At 42.1% G+C, this 24955-nt stretch overlaps 2 protein-coding genes across 7 annotated transcripts in view; one reads left to right on the forward strand and one right to left on the reverse strand.

Moving 5' to 3' along the window:
* The window catches only part of C10H7orf50 (chromosome 10 C7orf50 homolog), a 193823-nt gene that overhangs the window by 41226 nt on the left and 127642 nt on the right, over nucleotides 1–24955 (forward strand). Inside the window, exon 2 of one of the 3 annotated variants that reach the window (XM_037910980.1) lies at nucleotides 16115–16674. The exons of the other annotated variants lie outside the window; for them this stretch is intronic. Within the exon in view, the coding sequence (XP_037766908.1) occupies nucleotides 16567–16674 (108 nt within the window). The 5' untranslated portion in view covers nucleotides 16115–16566. The remainder of the gene's footprint in view (nucleotides 1–16114; nucleotides 16675–24955) is intronic. 3 annotated transcript variants of the gene reach the window in all.
* Nucleotides 1287–23263, reverse strand: LOC102941511. 4 transcript variants are annotated; one of them, XM_027827677.3, is made up of 2 exons: nucleotides 22533–22806; nucleotides 1287–6224 (listed from the first exon to the last, which is right to left on the reverse strand). In XM_027827677.3, exon 2 carries the CDS (start codon nucleotides 6174–6176, stop codon nucleotides 5151–5153), a length of 1026 nt encoding a protein of 341 aa, XP_027683478.2. In that variant the 5' UTR covers nucleotides 6177–6224; nucleotides 22533–22806; the 3' UTR covers nucleotides 1287–5150. The 4 variants fall into 4 exon arrangements, 3 of the variants coding, with proteins under 3 accessions (XP_027683478.2, XP_043380551.1, XP_043380549.1); XM_043524616.1 differs by lacking the exon at nucleotides 22533–22806 and adding an exon at nucleotides 11659–11795; XM_043524614.1 differs by lacking the exon at nucleotides 22533–22806 and adding an exon at nucleotides 6682–6852.

Below are 24955 nucleotides of genomic sequence, written 5' to 3' on the forward strand. Positions count from 1 at the left end.
AACATACAGGGTTTAGTGACTGCAATTCCTATGTGCTCTCATGTGTTAGTAATAGTTTTACAGATTAAATATATAAGAGCAGCCGTCACTCCCACATAATTTGGCAACAGCAGCCTCACTCCTCTATCCCCGCCATTATGGTGCAGAAAGAGTGGGGCTTGTAATTGAAGTAGGAGCCTAAGTGAGAGCAGGGCAAGGAGGACTTCAAGCAGTGCAACCCACCTTCCATGCTACCAGCAAAGCAGCCTCTCCTGCTGGCTGCAGATTGCGGAGGAGCCTGCTAGAGCTTCTCAGGGATGTATGAGGTGAAGGCTGCTAGAATCTGCCAAGAGAAGTGTGAAGGCTGGTCTCTACTACGGGGATATCGATGCTGCTGCAATCAATGCAATGGGGGTTGATTTAGTGGGTCTAGTGAAGACCCGCTAAATTGATGGCAGACCCTGGTACTCCAGCTCCCCAAGAAGATTAAGATAAGTCGACAGGAGAGCATCTCCCATCAACACAGCGCAATGAAGATACTGGGGTAAGTCGACCTAAGCTATGTCGACTCCAGCTACGTTATTCACATAGCTGGAGTAGCATAACTTAGATCGACCTACCCCCATAGTGAAGACAAGCCCTGAGACAGCACTGGGAGCTGTGCAGTAGGTGAGCCTTGGAGGACAGGACTGAGATAGCAGGGGCTGGAGCATTCCCAGATGGAAGGGAAGCTGTACCCAGTGGAAAGAGGAGCAAAACTGTTAAGTAAATATAAAAGCAGCATACAGAAAAATTGGAATTACTAATAGTGTTCTATAACTTTGCTGAAATTAACAAAGTGTTAAATCTGTAGAAAATATAAAGTAGGATGTTTATCTTTCTGATATAATTGAAATGCATAAGCTCAGTACATAGTTTATTTTTGGATGTAGATTGTTCTCTTCTTCCCCAAATTATCTTCCCTCTCCCCCATCTTTCTCCTGACAAACACTACTTTTACCTTCTTTTTAAAAAAAAAAAACCAAAACCCTGAGGTGACATCCTTTCCCTTTGGACTCACTCCCCACCCTTTCCCCAACCCCAGGCAGTCTCTGGTAATTTCCCCCAGTTACTAACAATGATCTTGATCTGACCTGGAGTGGGTAGCTGTTTTCCATGCCTCTTGGAAGTACTGAAAGCCTCTAATAGTGTGTATTTTATGGATCAGCTTTTTCCAGAATTATTGGCAAGTGAATACATTTCTCTTATTAGCAATTTTAAAAAATTGAATCTGTTCTCAAATGGCGACCATCTGGATCACTGGTAAATTATTTTTGTAAAAATTTTATTTTTGTTAAATTGTGTTACAAAAAACTGGGTTTAGTATCTCAGATTTTTAAACTTCAAGAAAAAAGACACACAACATTAGAACTCCATAACTAATCATCCATTTCACATTGCAATCAGTATAAAAATAGAATAAGAAATTAAAAAACTAACCCAATCCACCGTCCAAAGAAACAGCAGTGCTTTCTGGAATCCCAGTTGAGCCTGGTAGCCTTTGCTGGATACATCAGTCTCATTTCTCAGACATGTCCCAGGTCTGAGGACATGTGTCCACATAAAACCCACCAACACAATTGGCATTAATTGGCCCCATTGTTGGCCAATCAGTGCCTAAAACTAAGGAATCAAGGGTAAAACCTATCCTTTCACCTATCCTTTCATTGCAGGTCAGGTTTAGTCTTATTGGCAGGACATTGTGGGGAAATCTTTGTTGTTAGTGTCTGAGGTGTATATGTTCTGTGACTATATAGAGGGCTTCAGGGCTCATCCCTGCTGCCTTGTTAGCTTATAGTGTAACTCACGTTTTGCCTCCAACACAGCTCATGCCCAGATTTAAAAATCTCTAAACTAAATTAAGCGGTACTTTTGATCTAGCTATTCCATCAATAGGTGTGGTCTGAAGCTCCAGTGCTGCTGACTTTAGGAATGTAATAGGGGATGCAGCATCTTGAATCAGGCAACTGCTAATCCAATCATTTTGTGCTTGTAATTCAGTCACTCTGGAGCTCCAGTGGCTAGTTTGAGTTGAGTAACTTGCATGTACTAATTTGAGCTAAATGTTGCAGTGAAGGCAAGTCCTTAGCCTCTAGAGCTGCCATTCCAATGTATTTCATCAGCACTAAAATTCACACCCAAACACCCCAGCAATCAGCAGCCTATATCTCTTGCATTACAATGAAAGACAAAGGCTTTTTCCAGAGCTAACTGGGTGCCTAGGAGCATATGTACATATTTCACGTAGTATCCACTCTTGGCTTTTTTTAATTAATGCCATTGGTTAATTTTTGGTGATATGGCCAGAAATAAATGTGGACTATTTCTCAGCAAATTAGGCGAGTCTGGCAGGAGAAACGGTGGCTAACAGAGCTGTTGCTGGTAAGGGAAGGAAAGTGCACACTACCGTTTTGGTAAATAGGTTCAGCCTTTATCCCGCACCTGTTAGTGATAACTTTAAAAAACATAACCATATAAACCTTAGCTGAAGTTTCTTTCCCTCCCTTGGCTGTTCCTACAGGACCAATTCTGTCCCAGTTCTTTCTAGTCCAAAGAGACACTCCCACCCCCTTATATCCTGTTTGGAACTAAATGGACCTTCCTGCTATCATGTCCCAGCAGTGATTACCCTGAATCTTAATGGAAGCGTTGAGCACCTGATCCTAGGATGACGTATATATTCCAATAAGGGGTTTTAGTCCACCACCCTATTACATACCTTCCAGCCCCTCCCTGGGCTCACCTTCATTTTCTCCTGTTCAACCCATGCAGGACCCAATTCCCAGTCTCATGTTGCTGCCACTGAACCCAGTCGCCTCACTGCCTATGGTGTTTTCCTTGTCATGACTATTAGCAAGGGCCCAGTATGTGCCCTGGATTCCGGGGAAATGCTTTAGTCTCCCCTCCTGACAAGAAGGCCATGGTAATAAGAGGGACAGAGTCAATTCATATGACTCCCAAATAGGGAAACAAAAGTCATGGACTCTGTCCAGGAATCACATGCTAACACAAGTGTAGTATCTCACTCTTGACAAAGACCTCCTAACTTATGTTTGGTCACTCCCAAATCTCTTAGGTCTTGTTCTGTCCCCCTTCTAGTTGTATTGGCACTGTGTTCCTGTCAGAAGCCCGCTCCTTGTGGCTTTAGTGGGACCACATATCTCCATGTAGTCACGCTCCAGAAACAGCAGGACTTCTTTATATGTTCAAGTTGGCCACCCTGGAAATGGACAATAGGTCAAAGGTGTTGGATCTTTACTGGATTCTGGGCAAGCATCCTTTCTGGTTTCTCCCTTGTTCTTCTGTGTGGAAGTTCTACCATCTGTCCAGCTGGATGTCCTCCTTTATTTTTAGGACAGGGCTGTGGTTATCTCTAGTGGCTTAACTTCCAGTTAGTCCTCTTTGTGTGCCTGTACCAGGGTGCACTGACACCAGCTGTCCACACAAGCCTTCACCCTCTCAGGCAGACTTTCCAAGCACTGCTCCACTGTTATAAAATCCAACTGTTCCCTGACCATCTGGGTATTACGCCTGAGCCGGTGCGTTCCCAAGCCATCAAATACTGAGCAAAGGTATGGGGTTGCACCCCTGACAGAAAGAGCTCACTTCAAAACCTCTGCTGGTAAGTCTCCTATGAGACCTCCCAGTCAGTCCAAAATAAGTCCTTATAGTCTTGTAACCTATGGCCGCATGCCTGTCCAAAGCCTTGTATGAAGCTTGCACTGCCGTGTCAAAAAAGGGGGCAAGGGAGATTAAATGTATAGTTCATGACTCTTTGTCCCACTGAACTGCAGTAACTCCCCACTCAGAAGAAACCAGGTAAGCCTCATTTGCATCTGAAACTGGTAGTTATTGGACTTCAGCCTGTGCTGATGCTGCAAGGGGGCTTTCTGAACTGGCTGATAGTGTAGTTGCTGTTCTACCACGCATATCAGAATTTCTTCCATTTTCCCTCTTTGTGCAGTGGGTATTAGGGTATCCCACCTCTAGGACCAAATGCTAGTCCCTACCCTGTTCTCAGCAGAGTACACAGAACCCGCATTAGAGTCCAAACTCTCCCCTTCTTGGGGTCTACCTTTATTTATAATTGTTTTGTTTTTTTAAACACCTTATCCTAAGATTCACTCTTCCTAGAGGCTTCACCTCCAGGGCCTTCACTACCCTAGGTCTTTATTTCCCTCTTGCTCAAAGAGACACTCTCACCTCCTTTATAATCTGGATGGAGCTAAACAGATCCATCTGCCCACAAGACTCATCACTAATTATCCTCATCCTTAATGCTGAGTTATAGCACCTGAGCATTTCTGTGCTTGTGCATTGAAGTCATCGATAAAAATCCTGCATTCCTATACAAGACCTTAATTTGCCATCCTGTTTCTCTGTCCTAATTCTGTAACTCATGAGGGTCCTGAAGTCTTCCCTTCGGTCCAAAGGTGCCTTGTATTTGAGACACTTTAACTTGTCCACTTCTCCAAAGGCTGTCACGTGGATAAATAGACAATCTTGGAGCTCTCCTCCTCTCTCTCAAAAGACTGCTATGTCCACAAGGGGAATGAAGGCAAAAAATCCCCTGACGGGCTCCAAGAGGGAAGGTGGAGGGAGGGGAGAGAATGTTCTCAGGTTCACACAGTATTTTTTTAAATTATGGAATACTGTACAATATATCGCAGTTCTGCCAATATCACAATTTCAAGACATTTTTCACTCTTGGGCCATATTTTACTGCTATGGCCCTTCGAATTAGCCATTATTTGTGTAATAGATAAATATTGTCAGTCTCTAGTACACTAAATTCCAGTTGCATGGAAATACCATTGTGAAACCGGAATGTCTTTCCCTCCTGATTTTGTCTTTGGTAAAGATGCTTTTGCTGTGCTTTTGTTTAGTTCCGTGCTTGTGCATTGAAGTCATCAAGAAAGCATGCTGTTCTGGCATACGTTAGACTTTTTGTTTTGGTTTAGAGAAATTCCAACATAAACCAGTTCTTTTCATTTAAAAAACCTTGACGGTAGGTCCCAAACAACATTTGTCTTCAGATATTTGTAAGGTAGGTCTAGTCTTGGGCCAAAACAGATGGACAGTTCTTGATAAAACAAGTGAAAAAGTTTCAATACTTTGTGGGGGGAGGGAAGTCAGTGAGACCCATTTTCACCACGTATCTCTGTTACTGGTATTTCAGGACGATTGTTGGTAGTATCTTTTCTGCAGACTTTTGTGAGATTCATTAGGATTTTCAGTATTCCAGCCTGGCATGGTTTATGAAGACAAAGTATGAATATCAAACTAATGCAGTTCTCACTAAACAAGACTATCTCTGCAATATTCATCATTAGCTCATTCTTGGGAGTTCCAATGCTTTTGTGTATCTTTAATGTGGTCCTGGAGAGAATCATGATGTTGTAAAACAGACGGCATACAAACATTGTTATGGTTATAGTCAGCACAGCCAGATAAGTTTGAATATTCTCTCTTAGGGTTGGAGCTTCTGGTTGTGCTGCTTTAACAAAAAATAGAATAAAACAGAGTATCTGGAAAAACAATGGAATTCCAAACCCAAAGCTGAATTTAATAATCTCATATTCAGGCCATGCGAATAATGGATCTAACTGGCAGTCTGTTTCTTTGTGGTAGTTATCTGTGCCTAGCAATGCCACCACTACCAGTGATATGCAGAAGGCACATGTTAATACAAATCCAACACATAACATTGGACTTTGAGTTGCTTTGGTCATCAAAACAGTCCTTGGTGGGAATCTATTGAGTAAAAAAGCAAGAAGCATCAAAATCAGAAGATATTGAGAATTGAAATAACTCACATTGAAAAAAAACGACAGCGCTCCACACCCTAAGTGGGTTGCCATTAAATAGTCAGGTCTAGTTATGACAGTAAATGAAAAAAATATCATTACAATATTGCTGATGGTGAAATAAAAAAGAAATATGTCTAATTTTTCCAAGACACTATGCCGCAAATAGTTCTTTATGAAGATGGTCAGGATAAATATGCCGGCTGTTAAACCTGTTGGTACAAAGAAGGCAATGTAGCAATGCATAAATCTTGATATGACATTTTGAGAAACTATGAGGTCTTCTATTTCGATGGATGGGTCAAAGCTCCGGCTTGGATATCTTATCCATGTCATGTTGTGAGAAATCATCCTTCTCTGTAAAGCTGTTTCCTTTTTTATGAAGATTGAAATGGCAACCTAAAATGAAAGTAAAACACATCTTTAAAAATACAGTTTAAATGGTCCTTCATTCACATGTTTTTAGATTATTTATAGCCACATATTCCTGAGCTCTTGTTCTTCAAACCTATTTTTTCAATATAAGGTAGTCACCTTTTTATATTTTATAAACATTACCAATTTCATGTTAGTAATTTCCAGGTAGCTTATGTAGTTTCATATTTGTAGCAAGACAAATCCTGACTGCTCTACTCTTATCTATGCTCTCCTGTCCCCTTTACTTTCCTTCCTCCCTGTTAGTCTTTGAGGATGTGAAACTCGTGCAGTTCTGCTGTGCAGAGGATGGGAAGGATTCAGTGACCTTACAGCCCCGTATGCCTTAGACCGGGGATCTGTAGGGTGCTAGAGAAGCTGTTGGATCTGTTGCTGTGTGGAGCCACTCTCCCTCACTATCTTGCCAAAAGGTGATGCATACCATATGCAAGGCAACTGCAGCCTGTAGACTAGAGGTGTAGTCACAAGTGGCTTCATTACAGTGCTGTGGTCAAGATGAAGATTCCATGTCTCTTGGCCCCTGCTGACTGCCTTGGAGCACAGTCTGTTGTACTCAGGCTGTGTGCTGGGAGATGCAAAGATACACAAAACATGGAGGAAAAAAACATATAATTTCCTTTATTTTTAAGTTTTAGATTTCTTCTGTTATGATTCGCTTTTTTCATAATTGCAGTCCATGCTGAAGAGGCCATTTAAAATTATGGGGAATTACTGTTTGAGAACTACTCAGAAAGAAATGTCTTTTTGTAGTATTAGATTGTCATCCATTAATAATATGGTCATTTTATTTTAAATACTACAGAGGCCTAGACCTTGTTATGCTCTAAAGACTGGCAAAATTTAATTTATCTCCCTTAAATTTTAGATTACATTCACAGATACATTATGCTCTTATTTGTCAAGTTTCAGACAGGAGCATGTGTTTTACAGTTGTTATAAATTCCTGAAGATAGGGGTTTTTAGAGATAATGCTGACATGCTGTTAACTTTAATGGGTCTATCTCATGTTGTTCTAATAATTCTGCTACCATGCAAATGTTTTTTTTTTCTTTTAAGCAAATAGGAGACTGTGTAGGAAAATAGTTGTTTGTTCAAGAGAAACTGAACACAATAAATATGTGTATAAATTTTATAGACCACCTAAAAGCATGATTTATTCACTGTCAAAAAGGTAGTTTCTATGCACTTTGTACTGGTAAGTCAGCTGCTTTGGAAAATATGGACTTGTTTCTCATTGGGTAGGTAATTTAGTTACAAAGGATGAATATATAATTTTGAAACAGCTCCTTGCTGTAGATAATAAACTCAAATATTTTAATTGTTTGTAATTAGCAAATTACAAGTTTCAAACTTCTACTGATCAAGTGTGGTGCTAGCATTGAAAAATGGTTTAGCATATCTACAGTTTAAAAATATAGCATGCTATTTTCTGAGCTTTTTTCTTCCACTTTCTTGGCGTACAAGCATTTTAATTTTGCACTAAGTCATAGTTTTAATGTAAGTTTCTTCACTTCATTCAATTGTATGTAAAGCTGATCTGTTCAAGCAGCGTCTGTAGACAATGAATCAGAAAGTGATATGACAGCACACTGGTTTTTTTCCCTTATCTGAAGGTTCCATAGAGCCCACGTTAATGATGAGAATAACGTACCTCCAACTGTACATAAGACTTTTTTACACAAAGGGATCTGGTGATGTAAACTCTTAATATGAAGGCATTTTTTAATTGACAGACCCCCCCATAGAAAATTATAACCTTAACTTACGTATATTACGGAGGTAGATTTTTATTAATGTTCTTTATAGATAAAGCAAATCCTCCTAATTCTGTGACTCTCATCTTTTTTCTTTTCTTCCCCCACCCCCTCACATTTCTCATACTTCTAATCACTCCCCAATTAGTCTGAGTTTTAATATTATTTCTATTCCAAAAGGTGTATGTGATTTTGATTTGTGTGTGTATTATAATCTTATGACATAGAAATGATTGATTCTTTAGTGGTGTTTGTTCCCTTAAAAAGCAGTACTTGTTCTCTCCTAGACTGTTTTGCTGTTGGGAGTTCTCACTGTATGACTAGGAAAAGTACCACTGCAGAAATAGTTTCTGCAAACAGAAGACCTCTGTGGTACAGATGAATAGGCAGTGGGAGAAGAGCCTGCTGGGCAAAGAGGACATCTATATCACATCATCTTGCATGCTCCAAGTTTTCAACTCCACAGCATAAGCTACAGGAAGAGGCTGGTGGACAAAAGATCTTGGGTAACATTATCAAAAGCTCTGAAATGACTTAGAAACCTAAGTCCCCTTTTAAAAAGTGATTTTCAATGGAACTTAGGCTCCTAACTCACTTAACTGCATTTGGCATTTTTACCTAAGATCTTGGTCCTAGTGGGGGATGGAGAAGGACATACAGAGGACAATGAAACTGTAGGCAGGGGAAAGTACACTCCCTGAGTGTATTAGAGTCATACATCCTTCCCTTCCAAATTTTGGACTTCCTGAAAGCATTTCTGTTAAACAACACTGATCAGGCTGGGTGTCCTCAAATTAGATCTTACAAACTTTATTTTGAGTGGTGGAGATGACAAGTTCAGGGTTCGTGTGAATTTCAGTACTATTCCCTGCTCAAAAGAAAGAAGAGGACAGTCTTGGATTGTGTCAGCACAATTTTGGTAACAAAGTTTAACTTCCATTTCCTGTGCAGCTGGAGAACAAAGTTCATGAGTTAACAGTGATGACTTCTGTTTTCTCATGGGAGACTGTAAAGCATAAAAAAACCCAGATAGAGAAAATCCAGAAATTGTTCCTTACAAAATCAGATGGTGCAGTGCTACTCCCTTGGCTCTGCAACAACTACCTTTTGTTGACGTGCAGTCAGGTGCAACTTCTCTCAGCTGTTAACTGCATGCCAGTCAGTATGCTGCAGCATAGGTCCTGCGTGACTTGCTGCCTTTGTCCCTGTCTCTTTCTTGCTGCTTTCATTCCCTTTCTTTCTGCCAGGGAACGACCCCACTGGCCACGAAATACTAGTTTCCCCAATCCTTCTCCCCTTGAACATACTGAAGAAAACCCATGAGTGAAGGAAGGGGTCAAAGTAGGTCAAATTTTGGACCTTCAAATAGGATGTTTTTTTTCTGTAAACGCTGCTATCCCGGTATGGTAGCTCTTTAGGAATATGAATGAAAGACCTTGTCCACACTACAAAGTTACGTCGATGTAAGTCACCTTGCTTCAACCTAATTGTGCGTGTGTCTATGCTATAATTTGTCTCCTGTTGATGTAAGTGCTCCATTACAGCTACGCAGTAGCACCCTCTCCCTGGGTGGCATTGAGCCATGGTCAACATACTGTGGTTGATGCAGTGAGAGTATAGACACTACATGGCCTATATTGATCTTAACAATCCTCCAGCAACTGTCCCACAATGCCTGACGCTAACTGCTCTGGTTACGATTGTGAACTCCACTGCCCAGGGGTCACTGAGACTGGAAGCCACCCTCCCTCACTTTATAAATCCTTTGTATTTTTGAAATGCCTTTTCCTGATTGTGCAGCTTGAGAAGCACACCTGTCAGCTCTGGCCTTGTGTGCAGCTGCCCAACTGACCATGGCAGCTATATGATCCAGTTGTGCTCCTGCTTGAAGTAGACAGCGGGTATTGGATCTCTTGGGCCTGAGAAAAGAAGAGACTCTGCAAGCCCACCTACGGAGCAGTCATGGAAACGTGGAAATCTACGAGCAGATAGCCTGGGGGATGCAGGCAAAGGAGTGTGACAGGGATCAGCAGCAATGCCATGTGAAAGCAAAGGAACTGCTGCAGGCATACCAGAAGGTCAGGAAGGCCAATTGTTGATCTGGTACCAAGCCACAGACCAGCCGCTTTTACAGCTGAGATGCATGCCATACTTGGCAGAGACCCCACAGTGCACACTGTGTGAACTGTCAGGAGAAGGAGGAACAGGAGGAGGAGGATGAGGGTCATGCGACTGGGGTGTCCAGCTATGCCACCAGTAAGGATTTATTTAAGACTCCACTGCAGTGTAGTCAGTCCTGGTCGCTGAGCACGATGCAGGGGATTGAACCTCGGGTAAGCGTGTGAATGCATTTCCCATTACAATATTTAAATATAGAGATGGTGCCCGACCCCAGTGTAACAATACACATGTAGTGACTTTTTATTAATTTACTCGTACTAGAAGACGCAACAGAGAGAAGTAGGGTTATCTGTTTTTCCTTCTGTTGTAGAGTTAGTTGGGGAGGCAGAGCACTTTATGTGCACAGAGATGTTCTTTGAATCCTCCTTAGAAACTTTTGTGGAAGTACCCTGCAATCCTCTCCCAAAGTTTTCTAGACCGGGCAGTCTTATTTCTTCCCCCACGGTAGGTCACTTTCCCACACCAGTCAGCAATGGTTTTAGCATTACTCCTGGGGAAATTCTGCGCAACTGCAGTGCAGCAGAAAACCCCCCGCTTCCCCCACCCCAGCAGATTTCCTTTGCTTTCTTGCAGAAAATGGTTTCTGTGGGGAAGCAAAAAGAAGCTGCATCAGTACTCACTCACTACTCTCTGGCAGCTCAGCAGCTCAGATGCATCTGTTGGGAAGCCGGGGGAGAGGTAAATCACTGGGGGAGAGAGATCTGGGGATGCCCTGGCTGCCCAGGGACATTAGTCCCAGCTGGGGGGGGTGGGGGAGGATGGTGCTCCCCATCCCCCTCCCCTGCATGGAGCAGCCAGGGTTGGGTCAGGTCAATCCCCAGAAACTTCCCCTGGCTGCAGGAAGCTCTGCACCGTGGGAGGGGATGAGGCTTGGGGGGAGGGGCGGGGATGGTGTTCCAGGTCAGGGGTGGGTGGGTGCAGGGGGTTCCAGATGCACAGGGGCTGGGTGGACAGGGGCTGCAACTCCCTGTACATTGACCCCTTCCCCCCACCCACGCACCTGGAACCTCCTCCCCGCACCAAGCCTCACCCCCTGCATCAGGAGCCCCCCTATACCCCCACTGAGCCCCAACCAGCTGCACCCTGACCTCACATCCCAACAAGACGCACTTCCCCAGCTTCCCCCCCCACACACACACACACACTGAGCCCAGTCCACCACACTACAGTACTATGGCTGACTGTTAAATTGCTCTTTCAAGACCTCCCTCAGCTGCATAGCTGTGCATTGAGCTCTTCTAATAGCACTTGTGTCTGGCTGTTCAAACCTAGCAGACAGCTGCTCCACCTCTGCCCTCCACCCCAGTGGCAGCTTTTCCCCCTTTGCCTCACATGTATTATGCAAGACAAAGCAGGCAGTTATTATCACTGGGATATTTTTCTCACTAAGATCTAATCTTGTGAGTAAACACCACCAGTGTCCGTTCAATCTAACAAAATCACATTCAACTGTCATTCTGCACCTGCTGAGCTGGTAGTTGAATCTTTCCTTGGACCTGGTGAGGTGGCTGTCGCACAGCTTCATGAGTCTGGGGAGCAAGGGATAGTCTGGGTTCCCCAGGATCACTGTTGGCATTTCAAAATTCCAATGGTAATCTGCTGGTCAGGAAAGAATGTCCCTCCTTGCAGCTTTCTGAACAGTTCTGTGTTTTTAAAGATTACTCCTGGGGGAATTCTTTACCACTGTATGCACGCAGAATTCATGTCCCATGCAGATTTCTTTGCTTCCCTGCAGAAAAATGAGGAAGCAGAGAAATCTGCGGGGGGGACACGTCCCTTCCCCAGCAGCCCGGGTACGTCTGTTCAAGCACCCAGAGTAGCCGGCAGAGACATAAATCAGCGTGTGTGGGGGAGGGGGAGGTTTGGGCATGCATACATGGGGAGATGTCAGTCACTGCCAGGGGTGTGTGTGTGTGTGCATGCATATGAGCAAGAGCGACTCCCTCTCAACTGGCTAATGTGGTGGGCTTTGGGTTGTTTGGAAGTAGGCATGATGCAGGCTCTGTCACCTCAGGCAGAGCAGAAAATGTAGTAGACTGCCTGCAGAGTTGTTAATGTTCCTATTGTTAGTGCATTGTTCCCATTCTTAGGGCTTGTCCTCCCTTACATTTTATAGCGCTCTAACTTGCTGGCTCAGGCGTGTGAAAAATCACCCCCCTGAGCGCAGCAAGTCTGAGCGCTTTAAAGCTCATGGAGGTGGATTACCAGGAGCGCTGGGCGAGCTCTCTCGCGACCACACTCGTACTCCAGAGTGCTGCCGTGGGAGCGCTTTGAAGTTTCCAGTGTAGCCATGCTCTTAGTCAATTCCCCCAGGAGCACAAAACACATGTACAAATTTTAAGGCTCCTTTACATTGCCAGAGTGGTGTAAACAAGCCTTATTGTAAATAAGAGTAAGGGAATCCTCAGATAGGAAAATCTGTGTGCTTCCTCGCTTTTGTCCCATGCCACAGTGGTATAGTGGGGTTAGATTACAGCTCAGGATCTATTTTAATTACCCATTTAAAAAAAAAAAAGACTTTGAAAGCAAATAAAACATTCATCAAGCAGTCAATAAAATGTCAGGACAGTCAGAACCAAGCACTTCCCAAAGTAGCCAGCCATGTCCTGATGTAGTTACCAAAGGGAAAAGGGATATTTGCTCTTTTGTACAATGTGAACAGCCTTCACATAATGCAAGAAAAACAGCTACACCAGCTTCTCGTGCTCGAGAATTTCCTACAAAACTGCATGTGGATGGGGACAAATTATTTGGCACATCCTGCAATGTTGTTCTCAATCATGACCGATGATCTGTAATTGTGGATCATTTTGCGTCAAAAAAACACAAACAGATGGAAGGTGCGGCTCAAGAGGAAGGCGGAAACAAACATCAGAAAATCATTACAAGTACACTGAAAAACAAAACACAGGTGGAGAAAGAATGTGTGGAGGTGAGTGGAAATATAAGAAAATGTTATAATACAGAAAAATAAGATAAGTAGCTTAGAAGAGCTATAGCGATGGGGTCTCTTCACTTGCTCTGAGATCTTGAATAGATAGCTCTGTTTTTAAACTTTTTTTTTTTAAGTGATCACTATGGTCAGTTTTCTGTAGATAGTGTAGAATGTATTCTGTAACTTTTGCACTTTCACGTGATGTTTTACAGTTGATTGTAATTTAATAATGCATTTTTGTGATTGAGTGCGAGTCTCCTTGGATATAGAGGCATAAGCCAAATAACTAAATATTAAAGTTAGAGTGTGTGTGTGTGTAATCGTGATCGTTCACTATAAATCTAAATTAAAATCTAGAAGTTCAGAACTAAATATAATATGAATACATGTATTAATACAAGATGAAAGATGTTACAGGATAGTAAACATTTGTGCTCACTCAAGATTTACCTAACTTTTACCTTCAGATTTGTACAATATGGGTGAGAAGATATTAGCGGGTGAGAAGATATTAGCCGATGCCAACATCCCTTTGTCAAAGACTGATCACCCACTTGTGAGAGAATTTCTTGACAGCAAGATTTGGAATGGTGGTGCCATTCCTGGTAGGATACAACTGACTGAGACATACTTACCTGATATGTACCTCCAAAGAAAAGGAAAACTTAAAACTGAAGCTTAAAGGCAAGAAAATCGCTGTTATCTTTGATGAATGTTGTGATGATGATGAGGCAAGACCAGTTAATTAGAACCTGATTGCAGTGGGCATGTTAACTTTTTTGGTAGATACAGTGTTTTTAGATGCTATTAATCATTCAACTATTTCAGAGTCTGTAGTCAAAACAGTAAATGAATACCAGATTGATTATGAAAATGCTGTAGTAATTGATACTGACAACGCTAGTTACGTGAAAAATGCATTTGATTCTGTTTTCTACAGTGTTTCCAAATTCTGTGCATGTCACCTGTTTGGCACATATTGTTAACTGGTAAATCATGTAGAAAGCCTTTTCAGCTGGTTGATACATTTGTAAGGTGCGTCAAAAACATGTTCTATAACTCTGGTAGTGGGAAAGGGAGGTACCTCTGTTTCATGAACCAGAACTACAAGAGGAGTCTCCATATGCCAAAGCATCCATGAGTCCTAGCCCAGGTGGAACATCTGGAACAGCTGGTTCCATGCTGTTTAGTATCACTCTAAGAACTTTCAGCTCTGCAGGGTTCGTTAATGAAGAGTGCTACAGCAACTCCCCAGTTTCTGTGCAAACCATTTAGAACAGGGGTAGGCAACCTATGGCACACGAGCTGATTTTCAATGGCACTCACACTGCCTGGGTCCTGGCCACCAGTCTGGGGGGCTCTGCATTTTAATTTAATTTTAAATGAAGCTTCTTAAACATTTTAAAAACTTTATTTACTTTACATACAACAATAGTTTAGTTATATATTCTAGACTTCTAGAAAGAGACCTTCTAAAAATGTTAAAATGTATTACTGGCACGCAAAACCTTAAGTTAGAGTGAATAAATGAAGACTCAGCACACCATTTCTGAAAGGTTGCCGACCCCAATTTAGAAAATGCTAAATGCCCCAACTAAGTATGCATTGTTGAAAGTACAGATCACTTTTCCAGCATAGAAATCTGAAAAAATTCTCAGCTTAAATCTTGCATTTGAGAGCACGAAGCCTTGCACTGCTAAAGCATTTGACCTTTTGGAAGAACTCCTGATATATTTCAGTTCACATCTAGAGTTCCCTTAAGAAACCACCTCAGAGTTTTTCAAATTTAGGGAGGCAGAAAACTTTATCTCCTGTTGAAAGACTTGCCCTGCCTAGATCTCTTTAAAGAGGCATTCCATGAAGCTTCTGAAAATCTCATGGGCAACGGGTGAACACGCCCTTGGGGGGAGGCTAGCCTCTGGCCCCTCCAGCTCTGCCCAAGGCTCCATCCCTTCTGTTCCCTTTCCCCCGCTGGAGTCTGGAGCACACACGCCCCCACATGCCCGGAGCCCCAATGCTGGGCAGGCAAGCAGACGGCGAGGCCGGAGCGCAGCAAGGTCCCAGCCTGGGGTGGGCACCACTGCCGGAGCACAGCGAGGGCCCAGCCCCGGGAGACGGGCATGGCGGGGTCTTGTGCGTACCGTGGCCCTCATCCTCCCTGTCCTAGCCTCTCAGCCACAGAAGGGAACAGCAGCAGGAAGGGTTTGGGGGCAGAGCGTGGGTGGGGCCACGCCAGGCTGTTTTGGGAGGCACAGCCCGTGGAAAAGTTTGAGAAATATTTGTAATTTCAACAGCCAGATCTGAATTTTCTGAAGGCTTGTAGGTTATTTGATATTCATCGTGTTTAATATCCTGCTAGAACACTGAGATATTTTCAAGCAATACCTGGTTTTTCTGAGGTACCTGAACAGGAGCTAAAACTGTACCGGGAAAAGGTTGTGTTTGAGGCTATTCAAAGTAAACCTATTTTTGTAGATCTCCAAGTGTTTTGGCTTTTATTGAAAGAGAGAATTCAAAATGTCGTCAAACTAGCCTTGAATTGCATAAATGCTGTCTCAAAGTCTGCAGATGGAGAGAAGTTTTTCACTTGAACAATTTGATCCTTTCTGCCAGAAGGAAATCACTAAGTGAGAAAAACTTGAAGGCTCTTTGTTTTCTGTACTGTAATTTAAATGAAAATACTGGATTTATACTAAAATGCAGGACAATGATTAGCAAAAATGTAAGAGCAATTTAAAATGACATTCTACTTTATTTTGCTGTGTGGTGTTCTGTAATGTAACCCAGGATTATAACTGGAATACAGGGTATTGGTTACCAAGTATTTGTAACTTAACTTTCATGTGTTTAGGAAATGCTGAATAGTTGTGATTTTTTTCTGTATTGTAGGTTAAATAAATTACCCAAATAATTGAAACTTTCATGATTATATTGCATTATTTTGACAAATAAAATATGCCAAAATTTTTATTTTTTTGGCGTAGAATTCCCCGAGGAGTAAAAGATGCAAGTGTCGTGCATTTTTCCTGATCAGCCAACACTGATGTCAGCGACACGTGCCTTGTGATCCATCAAGTGGCATTCCACCATCTGCAACTGCTCTGTGAGGGCCACCAACAGCCTTGAATTGTTTTTGCCTATGTCAGAGAGCAATCTGTTCTCTACAAATTGTCATGTCCCCCCTTCCTGTGGTACTTCCTATGCGAATATCAGAGGCTCATTCATCCTGTGTTTTCAACGCTCATGACAATACTGCAGAGCTGTATGGGCTCCATGCTTCTGTCAGAGATGATGGACAGTGAGAAGTGCCGCACAGGTTTTGGGGATTTTAAAAAAAGGCTGGAAAATTATTGCATTATGGGATGAAGTAAGTTGCATGCTGGGAACTTGACCTCTTGCTCACAGTCACCACTGTGTGACTCATTTCTGCCCCACCATGCATTGCCAAAAGTTGCCAAAAGACAGTGTGCCGGCAGATGGCAAGCTGCATAGTAGAATACCTACCCATAGTGCACCACGCTGTGTATCGACACTCGTATTCCTGGTGAGTATGTGCCGTGCCGATACAAGGAACCAAGTATACATGCACATGAGCGATATGCTGACTATGGCGGCTTTATGCCCAACTTGTATCGACCAAAGTTTGTAGTTTAGACATGGCCAAAGAGGCTAGACTGTGAGGTAATGAAGAGAAGCTGGGCACATGGAGGAGGGTGGTCACTTGCTTAAGGAATCATCCTACACAATGACATTGGGAGGCTGAGATAAATGTGAGATGTTCTTTCTAAGGTTAAAGAGTTTTTTTATCTCAGCCTCCTGTGATATTTTCATCTGGACCTGTCAACTTTTTGACAGCATTGAGTATTTGTCAACTTTTTTGACAGCATTGAGCATTTGTGGTTAGTTCTGGCTCTATAAATGTTTCCATTACTGTTTTCTGAACTCCTTTCAGACTGCTGGCCAAGTAACCTCTCGAGTAACCATGTCCAGTTCCTTTACATGGAATCTCAGTATAGCTTTATAGCAGGCTACTTTTGTGGTAGTATCCTTGCTCATGAAAACAAGAAGGTAGCTTTAGATTTCACTGTAAATAATATCAGCCTGCATCAGACTATTGAAAAACCGATGATAATACTGATGTATGTTTGCAGTTGGCCAGGATCTGGCCTTGGTACTGGCAGTAGCTCCATCTGTTGACTATAGCCAAGGAAATCATACTTGCAGCTAACTCCCCTTTTGAATATCCAAAGCATAAGACCAAGGAGACTATGAGACAAAGAAGATTAGACATAGAGCAGCATACTGCAGAAGTTACAACTTATTGCCTTAATAAATTGCATCCTCTTGATTACTGACCGAGTAGACTTATCCTGCTGCTTTTGTGCTCAGTGACATTTTGAAGAAGATATTCTCAACCTGTATAGGTCTCATTTTTTCACACTTATCAAGAAAGATGCCAGAAACAAATTAAAATTACAACTGAGGCCTCGTCTACAATTTTTTTCTTTTCCTCTTCCTCCCTGTTCTCCCTTTTCCCCCCTTTCTCCCCCATCACCCCTAAGATGTAAATTTAAACTGGTGTGCATTTAAACTAGTATCACTCCTCATGTGGGTACTTCTATTCCAGTGTACAAGTGTCTTTTTTCAGTTTAGTTTGTCACTTGGTAAGGCGTTTAAGCTAAACTGTAGCAAGGCATTCACACTAGAGTTAAGGATGTCCGGATTTGGGCGGGGGAGGGGGAGGAGGTAGGGAGGAGACAGGTTTGTTACACTGTTATAATTATACCCAAATAGATATATTAGTATAACTAGTAAAACTTTCCTGTGTAGATAAGACGTAATTGTTTTCTGTTTTAATCCTAGCAATGCACCGTGCTAAAAAAAATTCCAGGGAAACTCCCCACGTTAGTGAGATCTTACCAAAACAACAAGCTGTTTAAAACTTTCCTTTCTTAATCAATAAACTCATAGTGCCTGCTTGAACTCATGAACATGTGGTCCACCCCAGGAGAATAAAAATGGAAACACAAGATGCTATTTTTGTGTAGTTAGAGGCTTGTGGTGTATCCTTGAATATTTTTAAACTGGAAAATTAGCAAGATTAAAATGAGTACTTTAGGTTTCAGTTTTGTCTCGTAAATTGCTTCTGGGAGCTTCTTTCCTGCTAGTAGTTTTTAAAACGTACAAACATCGGCCTTGTCTTTTCATTTGCTATCTCTTCAGGTGTGTTCTTGAAAAAGGAGAACACATGTTGTCAGCTGTGAATTCAGACTAAGGTAGGAAAGAGTTCTCCATAAGTGTGGGTTTAGTCCAAAGGACTCACTATCCACTCTCTTTTATACGGTTGGAGGGGACACAAACTAACACTTAGAGCCATGCTTCTTTCTCTGACAGACATTATTGCAAAATCTATTTTTCCTACTTCAGTTCTATCCTACAAGGTGCACAGAGCTTGGCAGGTGTTGCCAACTGATTTCAAAGAGAGCTTGGCAGGTGTCACCAACTGATTTCAAAGAGAGTTGAGGATCCGTAACACCTTACAAGAGGTGCTAAGCAACACCTCACAGGATCGGGTGATGCAGTGGAGGAGCATGGTCTCTAGTGGTTATAGAATGGGACCAGGAGTCTAAGGCTATTGGGGTCTATTGCCATCTCTGCAGTTGATTCACTGTGTGATGTTGGACAGTTGGCTTAGCCTCTATATATTATTTGCTAATAGTTATTACTTCTAAGATGAGCAGAATTTTTAAAGACTGAAACCAATGCTGCTTTGTGAATTCACTGTCAGAGTGCACTAGTATACTACTAAACTGATCCTGAGGTTCAAACAAGGCTTCTTTGTTGGATGTATGTGATCCTTTACCTGCAGTAAGATAATCCTGATGCCCACATCTCTTTTATGGTAGTCTATTATGCAAAGTTTTCAGACCATTTGTCAGAAAAATTTTTAATGCAGGGACTCAAATATAGTAAAAATCTTAAATGAATCGAACTGTAGCGTAGAATCTCTATGGATAAAAATGCTATGCTTGAATAGTAAGAGTATAGCAGTTGGAATGTACAACCGACCACCTGACCAGGAGAATGACAGTGATGGTGAAATGCTCAGGGAGATTAGAGAGGCTACACAAACAGAAGACTAGATAACTATCCCTGTACTGATTGGGTACATATCACCTCAGGATGGCATGTAGAGAGAAAATTTCTAGTCACCATCAGTGACTGCTACTTAGAGCAACTAGTCCTGGAATCCTCAAGGGGAGAGTCAGTGCCTGATTTAGTCCTAAGTGGCACACAGGATCTGGTCGAAGAGGTAAATATAGCTGAATCTCTTGATAACAGCAACCATAATGTAATTCAATTTAACATCCTTGGGGGTTGGGGGATAACAAAGAAACCTGCCACAGTAGCATTTAAAAATATGAAACTGCAGCACTACTGACTGTGGTATGTAACTTATCACTTAAATCAGCCTCTTTATCAAATGACTGGAGGATAGCTAATGTAACATGGATTTTTAATAAAGGCTCCAGAGGCGATCCTGGCAATTACAAGCCGGTAAGCCTAACTTCAGTACCAGGCAAACTGGTACTGAAATCATTAATGGTATGGAGAAAGTGAATAAGGAAGTGTTATTTACCCCTTCATATAACAAAAGAACCAGGGTCACTAAAGGAGTTTAATAGGCAGCAGATTTAAAACAAACCTGAGGAATTACTTCACACAATGCACATTCAGCCTGTGTAACGCGTTGCCGGGGATGTTGTGAAGGCCAAGAGTATAACTGGTTTCAAAAAAGAATTAGATAAGTTCCTGGAGGATAGGTCCCTCGATGGCTATTAGCTAAGATGGTCAGGGAGGAAACCCTATGCTCTAGGTATCCCTAAGCCTTTGATTGCCAGAAGCTGGGACTGCATGACAGGGAATGGATCACTCAATAATTGCCCTCTTCTGTTCATTCCTTCCGAATCACCTGGCACTGGCCACTGTCGGAAGACAGGATTCTGGACTAGATGGACCGTTGTTCTGTCCCACTATGGACATTCTTATGTTCTTATGAATCTGTGTTGATAGATGTATTCCCTAATAATATTATCAGCTGGGTTTGAGGAGTTCCACACTAGCTCTGCAAAGTAAATAGATGTGTGGCTGTGGGGGAGGCAGCAGAAAGCTTGAAGGCAATTATTTCACACCTCTTCCACTGCAGAAAATCCAGGCAGTCAAGCAGGCTGTAAATTTACTCAAAACACTAGTATGTCTATCCAGCCGCTGTTAGGGTGCTTCTCAATGTGGGTAGATAGTTGCATGCTAGCTCTGCTTGTGTTAGCATGCTGCAAATAGCAGTGTGGCTGCAGCAGAATGGTCAGCAGCTTGGGTTAGCCACCCAAGTACAAACCCTTCTGATCCCGTAGGTAGGTACTTGGCTGGCTAGCCCAAGCCACTGCCTGTGCCACTGTAGCCATGCTCTTTTTAGCACGCTAGCTTTCTGTCTACCTGTGCTGGGAAACACCTTCCCAGCTGCTGTGTAGACATACCCTTAGAGCTTCCAGTATGGAAAACATGAAGGACTTAACATTCCCTTTCAACCACTCTCTGATAAATTCTGGTGTTCCATACATTTGCTGCTAATCCTTACGTTACTGCAATGGCATGTGGTGTACTCTCAACAACCCCCCACAGTTTATGCTCTGCCTGATTATATGTCCTTTCTTTATTGGTTTACTGTGGAACTTATCAATCTAATCCCTAAGCGCCTGACAAACCGTATTTAATTTTTCCTCACAATTCTCCTGTAAGTTACGTAGATAACATTGTCAGCATTTTGTATCTAGGGAAGTGAGGCACCGGACATCACATGAATTAATTCCCCATCTCATGTAATTTAAGTCCTGTGCCTCAATCACAAAATCATCCTCAATATGTTCTGTTTGTATGAACTTTTTTATCTTGTCTTGCTTATTTCTTTCCTACACCTCTTTAGATTATCTCCTTCCTTGCCTTTGTTCTTCTCCATTTCGTTATAGTTGAACACCATTCTCCTGTTGCTCTTCTGTCCACTGTTCTTCTGATTCATCCGACGAAGTGGGTATTCACCCACGAAAGCTTATGCTCCAATACGTCTGTTCGTCTACAAGGTGCCACAGGACTCTTTGCCACTTCTGATTCATGTTGTCTCTCCCTTCCCATTCTGTTTGTTTTTTTTTCCTGGCACTACGTTGCTCTAGTCTGATCTGTTATGCTTTGTGTGCAGGCAGTGAAGGTGTACGTGTCAGACTCCTGCTCTCTGAAGCACAGGCACACAGCTAATAAATTATCCTTCACTGCCAACAGCTGGAGCGGAGCAATTCAATGTAACACACAAGAGGCAATGCTGGACTGCAAGAAGTGAAAAGAAAACATTGAGAGAGAGCCTGTACTCTAAAACCAATTTTTTCTTGTGTTTGATTGCTTAAGCTCCCAAGACTTGGAACCTTGGCTTAATGGAAACTGGCACTTATTTAAAACCTTCAAAGGGGCATCTCTAAATTTGGGGGTGATTTCCTTAGCAACCAGTCTATTTTTGTATAAAAAAAATTTAGGAGGAGAGTCTGTCCTGCATTCTTTTTCCAACCACCAGAAAAATTTCCTTTCATCCAACCAGAAATCTTTGTACACAAGATTTCTGTGGCTACCAGCTCTCAGCCCATGATGAGCATGTGCAGTTTTAACTCTTGAGCGCAATGCAGATTAGGCTTCTAAATAAAATATATCCTGATCAGCCTTCCTACTACTTCTAGGTTCTGCCATGTTAAAAGATGGGGACAGAATTTATATAAGAGGCTGCAGCTGCTGTACAGTAAGATGATGAAAACTAAAATACCCTTCTGAAATTTTTCTCACCTGACAATTTTCTGGGTAGTAGGAATGATTGAAACTTCCACACAAATATTTCAGGTTTGAAATTATGTGGAATTTTGAATGTTCAAGAAGACAGATGCTTCAGTTTTAAAAAGTTCATCAGTTTCTGTCTAACTGAAACTTTACATTTTTACTTCTCTGGAATGTAAATGAAGTAGCACTAACTCTCTGCATAGACTTTAATCAGTACTGTTGACGTGTTTCCTGTGTTATATAAAACGTTTCCTGTTATGTATCTAAAACTGCATGATAATTCCCAACAATTAAGAAAGTGGTCTGGATGCTCTCTTAGTCTCTAAATCTGTTTATGTCTAAAATTCAATTTTATAATTAAACATTAGTTTTATGAAAATATTTCCCAGAGGGGTGGTATTCTATTGTACTTTGTATGGTCCAAATGATACAGATGGAAGGAAAAATAAAATGTTTAAATTAAAACTTTATAGTTTGATCCTTTAGTGGCGATTAAAACATTACATACTTAAAGCAAGGTAAAACACTTACCTCTGCAAAGAAATGTTCCACAGATGCAACTGGCTGAGGCTTTCGCAGTGAATAGTGAGATGAAATATAATTACTGTTAGGAGGAAATAACTCTTTTTAAATACATACTCTGCTCCCTGCGTAAACAAAGTCACTTCTTTAGTTGCTGTGTATCAAGCTAAAAATCCCAGACAGTCACAGACTACAAAAACCTACAGTTCTGCAGGGGAAACAGGAACTCGGTTTTCAGTTATTCAAACTGCATACGTTGCATGTTTAGAAAACCAATGGTTTCATCATGTGACTTTAAAGTTCAAATTGTCCTACGCAGTGAGATATTCCAGTAGTGGTTGCCCCAAGCATTTCTGAGTATGTGAGGCCATCCAGTGGCTTCTCATTCAGTTTTTGGATGTTTTTCTGTTCATGAAATGATACTACTTGTATGAGCCAACCTTTGCAATTAAATTTGTAGAAGTGCAGTGGTTTAAATAATAAAACACAATGAAAAAAGTCAAAGGAAAAAATGCAAAAAAAAATTTCAACAAACAAAAATCACCTTGCTTAAAGTTAACATTTATGGTGCATTCCTGCTTCCTGATTCATAGGGTGCTGGTTTTTTTGGAAGGCCAGATAGTGTGCACATGCAATAGCTTATTTTCCAAGATCCAGTGTAATGCCCACCATGTATTGGGAGGGAAGGATTTTGAGTCCTTAATGTGTTTGTGTCTGACTCGGCACCAGTGTTCTTAGTGACAGCATTTCATAGTGTGTTTAAAACCCCAATTATAAATGGGGAAAAAATAGGATTGGCTCATTCCAGCATATACAAGCTCACTGCTTAGAATTTGTTAATCACTGTATCTTCCCTCAAATCAGTACACCCAAGGGAAAATTTTTTGTTGTGGTAGTCTTCTGAAAATCTGCAGTAACGAGAGGCATAGGGATTGCGCAGGACCTAAAATTTTCACTGTCCTGCGTTTGGTCAGTACTATGCTTCTACAGTGCCCCTCATCTGATGCATTTCATCATGCTTTAAAGAAAACCAACTGAAAATCAGAGCCTGGTCTTTTTATATAGGGAAGCTGCATAGAACAAATTTTCTGGATTTCAAAAACAAAAGTAAGCTGGAATCACAAATTGCCTAGAAAAAATGTTTCAGCACCAATTTGCACTGTACCTGAAGGCTCTGCTCAGGATATTTTGGAATCGAACAGTTTTAAATAGATCTCTGAAAGTACACAAGTGAGAGTAGATGGGTAGATGGGTCAAGGTTTTGGTAATGGGCTAAAGAGTTTTTCAGTCTTTCAAATCCAACCCAGGGTGGTAGTGACTGAAAGTTACCAGCCAGTGGTGGTTCAGTCACTATGTCAAATACATTGGTGGTGCTCAGTGGGCATGTTTCTGCATTTTAAAAAAACTCTGCTAATTGGGTTTCCTTTTTGATAGTCTTAGCAGAGATTATTATTGGGCCAGGAAGCCTGAGTTACTGTTTCACCCATTAAAATTATTCTTCCTGGTTATTACTAAAGAACATGGGTGGAGCCATGAGAAGAAAATACAAGTCTGCTGTCTTTGCTGTGTATCTCTTCTGGGGATAAACACAGGACTTTATTCTGCAGAGCACTCAATTTTGGTGTCCTTCACTTGCACTTATTTCACTTACATACTTAACCTAAATCAGAAATGTATGTACATTTTTATAGCATGTAATTTGGTCCAGTGGGGTCTTGGAGTTGGCACTCCACAAAAGGGTTTGATTCCTAGGTTCATCCTCAGATGCTTTCAAGAACTTGGAGCTCTGTGGAGAAAGCATCTAAAAATGACTGTGCTTTACTGGTACAGTGTACCCCAGAACAGTAAACTAGTAAAGCAAAACCTAGGGAGTGTCCAGACCCTTTATAAAGGTGTTACTATCTTGAGTTAATTGATGATTAATTTAAGATAAAAACTCTAGTGAAGACAAGCTCTTATGTTTTGATGGCAGGAATAGGCCTCATGTTGCTCTGCAAACCCCCGAGGGCTAATTAAGGAAAAGTGGAGCAGAGATCCAAGGGGAGCTCTTCCTCAACCAAAAAATTGGTTTACCATTCTGGGCTGCAGGTTGAGAACCACTGTGCCAGACGCACACTGGCCTGCTGAGCCCTGCACTGCCAGCGAGCCCCTTCCCCTCGAGGCTGACCCAAATCACATGCCACACCGACCCCTTGCCCAATGCCCCACCGACTCCCTACTCCCAGAGCTCCCCTGCCTAGAGACCCACACACACACCCTCCTTGCCCACGCCCCACCCTTGCACAATCCTGCCACAGACCCATATGCCCAGAGCAGGGCCAGGACTGGAGCCCTGCGGCGCGGGGCTGGGCGGGGGGGACACCATGGGGCCAGGAGCAGAGGCCAAAGTAAAACCTGGGGGTGCTACAGTACCCCCTCACACACCCGTAGTT

Source organism: Chelonia mydas, chromosome 10, assembly GCF_015237465.2.
Source record: "Chelonia mydas isolate rCheMyd1 chromosome 10, rCheMyd1.pri.v2, whole genome shotgun sequence".
NCBI classification, from domain to species: domain Eukaryota; kingdom Metazoa; phylum Chordata; order Testudines; family Cheloniidae; genus Chelonia; species Chelonia mydas.